At 41.6% G+C, this 4543-nt stretch overlaps 1 protein-coding gene across 4 annotated transcripts; it reads right to left on the reverse strand.

Moving 5' to 3' along the window:
• Positions 1-582: 582 nt before the first annotated feature.
• LOC122066946 lies at positions 583-4178 on the reverse strand. Of its 4 annotated transcripts, none has more exons than XM_042630791.1 (3): positions 3823-4178; positions 3521-3634; positions 583-3399 (listed from the first exon to the last, which is right to left on the reverse strand). In XM_042630791.1, the coding sequence occupies exon 3, from the start codon at positions 3285-3287 to the stop codon at positions 972-974; it is 2316 nt and encodes a 771-aa protein (XP_042486725.1). In that variant the 5' UTR covers positions 3288-3399; positions 3521-3634; positions 3823-4178; the 3' UTR covers positions 583-971. The 4 variants fall into 4 exon arrangements, with proteins under 4 accessions (XP_042486725.1, XP_042486722.1, XP_042486724.1 ...); XM_042630788.1 differs by having other exon boundaries at positions 3521-3640; XM_042630790.1 differs by having other exon boundaries at positions 583-3403; positions 3521-3640.
• Positions 4179-4543: the final 365 nt, after the last annotated feature.

Here is a 4543-nt window from a genome sequence, read left to right on the forward strand (position 1 = left end):
AAAAAAAAAAAAGACAGAAAGAAAGAAGAAATTTGACTCCGTTCAATTGCAAAGGAATGAAAAAGGAAGGAAAGTGAAATTAAATAATACTGAGATGAAATTTTTTGTATCCATTGCTTAAAATAATAGTGTAACAAACTTCAAAATATTTCAACTTGATTATTAAATTGCACTTTACATTTCACTATATGTTGCAACCTAATCCCTTTGCTTTGAAAAGGAAAGTAAAGATCATATCTGAAAAAAAAAAATAATAATTACCAAATAAGATAAAAGTTTTAATTACTTACATAAAAGACAGAAAGACTCAACACGAGTAGACTTCTTGCAGCTCAGCTCATCTCATGACGAACCTAATCTATGGTAGGCCTGAGCGTAAAAAAAAAAATTCAATTTCAGTTCCCTTCCTTTCTTTTACTTGCACCCAGACAGAGCCTTTAAGATGGCAAAATATCACCCTAACAAGCAAGAAGAAGAGTTTTACATATAAAGCTCCCATAAATGAAACAATGCACTAATGGAAGATACAAGGGTACATAATTTTTCATTTATTTTTTGGTAGGAAGAAAGCAAGAGCAAAGATGAAGTAAACAAATATCATATTTCACCCAGCACAGAGATCCAGATGGTCAGGAATCACATTTAGATTTACATCATTAGTCCCCTAGAAAGCATTAAATTTAATGATAATGACTAAGAAAACCCTAAGATAATAAACCCCACCACTGGACTGTACAATTCCATCTAAAAATGGCAAACCTAAATGACAAATTAAATCCTAAGTATCCTTAAAGATTATTAGGGTTAAACATTATGGAGAAAAGCCTGCTTAAAGCCCAAATAATGTCTCGAAAAAATCCCAATCAACAATAGCACCTCCAGATATATTGAACAAACCTAGACCTCCCTTTTATGCAAAGCAGAAAGACAACACCCAATTCGTTAACAGGGCAAGTTTTATTAGTGAAAACTCATATAGGTGCAGCACAAGTTGTCCTGAAATGCCCTGTCTGGTTGCAACGACTGCAATGTACAACTCGCTTGACACGTCCACGGTCTTCAGCACGAACACGCTTCTTCCTAGGTCGACCTGGTGGCTTAAGTGACTTGGGTGGATTTATGATAATTTCCGGAGCTTTATTGCCTCCATCCTGAGTTCCCTCAGATAACTCTTTCCATAGGCTTTTATCTGGAACAGGATGAATAGTCTGTGAGTATGTCTTTCGGTAAGTTGCAACAGTGAAACAGCTCTCTGTAAAACGATGGACATTTTGCCTACAAGAGAGCAGTGCTGCCACTGCATGCGCACAAGGCAACCCATAGAGCTGCCAGCCACGACATAGACAACAGCGATTGCGAATATCAACAATATTTGTTCCTTCGTGAGAAATAACTTCAAACTCTGCCTCATTTGCTCTAAGTACTTGATAAGTGCGTGCAAGCTCAAGAGCTTCCGATACACGCCCCTCAGCAGAAGGCACGAGTATTGTTGTCCACTGCATACTAGTCTCACGTCTTTCATTGAACCAAGTCATCAGTTGCCGACGAATACACTCCATCATCTGAATTATAGGAAGTCCAGAGGCTTCAAGTATCCAAGAATTCAATGATTCGACAATGTTTGCTGTCAAATGTCCAAATCGTGCTCCCTCAAAATAGGCTGTAGCCCAGAGACGAGGTGGGATGCGACGAATCCAGTAGGCAGCGTCTTGGGAGATCTCTTCAATCTCCAATATTTTGGCTTCAAATTCAATAACTGTAAGAGCATGAGCAGCTTCCCAAAGAAGGTTGACAAGCATTGTGTTATTGAACTCCTTTCGAAAGCTATCACTCAAGTGACGCATGCAGAATCCATGAAAGGCTGTTGGGAAATTTGCTTCCACTCCATCCACAATACCCTTCTGTCTATCTGACAAAATGGTAAGCCTTGGCATGTTTTCCGTATTGAAATCAAGCAGGTTATGGAGCTCAGATAGGAACCACATCCAACTGTCATCATTTTCCTCATCGACCACTCCAAATGCTAAAGGAAACAGAGCACCATCTCCATCAAAACCAGTAGCAAAAAGCAATGTCCCAAGGTACTTGCTCTTTAAGAGAGTTCTATCAAGCCCGAGAAGTGGTCGGCACGCATTGACAAATCCATAGATTGATGCCTGAAATGAGATAAATAGACGTTGGAAGCAGTTATCCGATGGATTTCCATAAACTGAGGCAATACTCCCGGGGTTGGTCCGCTTAACTTGTTCACAGTACTGTGGAAGAAGGCGGTACCCTTCTTCAAATGATCCACGGACGGCAGCCATGATTCGTTCCTTCCCACGCCATGCTTGCTTGTATGATAATGTGATTCCATGAACCCGATGAATTTCTTCCAATATTTCCTTCGGCTTGTAATGTGGATTTTCCCTCAGGTGATGCTCCACAGAGCTTGCAACCCACTGCACTGACGCTTGATGATGGCCCAGGTGGGTGATTCCTCCACATGTATGCTGTTCATGTATGGTTCTGACTGTGAAGGTTGGAACACCTGGAAGCTTTGCAGCATGGATTCTCCATGGGCATCCTTCAGCTGCACACTTAGCGGTGAAACGTGTTTTGTCTGACTTCACTGTCTGTATTTCAAAATGCAGAGCTATAGCTGCATCCCTCAATGCCCTACGGCAGCTCATGACATCCGGAAATTCTTGCCCCACAGTCAGCTCATGGTTGGAGTGCACAACAAGAGCACGGTTCTGCAGAACAGGAGTCACTACCAGCGTAGGCTGTTGGACAACCATTTCTCGAGTTGCAGGTTCTATGGCCATTTCCTGTCTCTGGTCCACAGCTAGCTCTAAGTTTTGATCAAGGTCATGGCTCTCTGGGACAGGCAGTTCATGGTTTTCTGACAAGCCTAACTCCTGGTTTTGTGCAGCAAGAGATAATTCATGATCATGGTCTTCAACATGGTTAAGACTGTTATCATCATCCACACCAACTTCAGAGTCTTTAATTTGACCCAAAGCTAGTTCATTCTCATGCTCCGGATCATGGCCATGCGTCTGCTGCAGAGCCAGTTCATGATCATGTGACTGCCCCACGGCCAGTTCTTGGATATGGGCATGTCCTAAACCATGCTCTTGATCATTCGTCTGCCCCAAACCTAAGTCATGGTCATGTGTCTGCCTCAGACCCAAATCATGGTTTTGACCAATACCAAATTCATGATTATGATCGAGAGCCAACTGCTGGTTCTGTCCGAGAGCTAAATCATGGTTTTGCCCAAGAATTAATTCGTGATTAGCCATTTAAGGAATAAAAATTTACCACACAACCTCGTCAATCTCTCAAAACAATTGCTCAATTTTTGTTGAAAAAACACTGCCTTCAATCTGCCACACCCAGGCAAGCGCCGCAAGCCTGCCTTGCAAAAAACAGGTTTATGTAAAGAAATTATCTTTCTTTTTCTTCTACTTCTTTAGAAACACCACCAAGAAATTACAGACGACGTACGAATGCTACTACTACTAACCACTACTACCTGGATAACTGATCTCGGGTTTCCTTTCTTCTTTCGCTTCTCGAATACGTGAATCCGCAAGAACAATGAACCCCAAAACCCTCAGATTGTCCCACTGACACATGGATTTTCCAACTGCCACTTTATTAACCAAGAGAACAAGAAAAAACACAGCCCATAAGCTTAAACCACAACTGAAACTGTAAGGAGAAGGAGAAAAAGAGGAGAAGAGTAAGACCTTCACTCCATATCGTGCACATTTAAAACCACCAATATGGAAATAAAAGCATAAATTAATAGTTGTGAAAGAAAAAAAAAAATACCTCTGCGAATTAAAGAGAAGAGCCCCAAAACCCTAATCACCAAGAAGCTTCTGCAAGTAGACAAAAACTCCACCGAATCCGAAGCACAAGTACCAGAAGCTACTCTGACACAGATCTGTAGCGGAGAAGAACCAACATAACCTCAATTAGGGTTTCGAATCGAGGCAGAGTGCAGAAAATTGGTATTTGAAAAAGGAGGAGAGAGTTTTGGCGGGTAATCTTGGAGGAAAACCGCAAAGACAGAAGGGCACGGATTGGGAGACTGAAGAATTGCAGGGGTAAAGGGCAGAAGATGGGTATCGAAGGCAATTTGGGGAAGAAAAAGCTAGGGCTCCCCCCGAAAAAGAAAGAGGGTATTTAGGTCAAAATGTACAAGCACTTCCTCTCTTATTTATACAATTACCAAGTCACCCTCTCTCTCTCTCTCTCCACCGCGTTTATAAGGAAGCCTAATAATTCCTTAATCCTTAATGACTTCAATTAAGAGATAAAACAGGGATCTTCATAAAACTGGGGAATCGTACGGTTCAAAATCACCATATTTTGTTAATTTTTATTCCTTTCTTCTTATGTTGAAAAAATTTAGGACAGTTTTCTGCCAGTGAGAGGCCCTGTGCCACCGACATAAGGGCGTATAATGACCATCATGCCCCTGCTTGGGGTGTGCATCCCTATATATGGGTGTAGGGGCCTCTCATATACAAAAAACACTTACCTAGAA

The sequence above is a fragment of the Macadamia integrifolia genome, unplaced genomic scaffold (assembly GCF_013358625.1).
Source record: "Macadamia integrifolia cultivar HAES 741 unplaced genomic scaffold, SCU_Mint_v3 scaffold264, whole genome shotgun sequence".
NCBI lineage: Eukaryota > Viridiplantae > Streptophyta > Magnoliopsida > Proteales > Proteaceae > Macadamia > Macadamia integrifolia.

What these genes read in the sequence shown, in the direction of transcription:
- LOC122066946 (XM_042630791.1), bottom strand. Translation starts at nt 3,287, where the DNA reads ATGGCTAATCACGAATTAATTCTTGGGCAAAACCATGATTTAGCTCTC.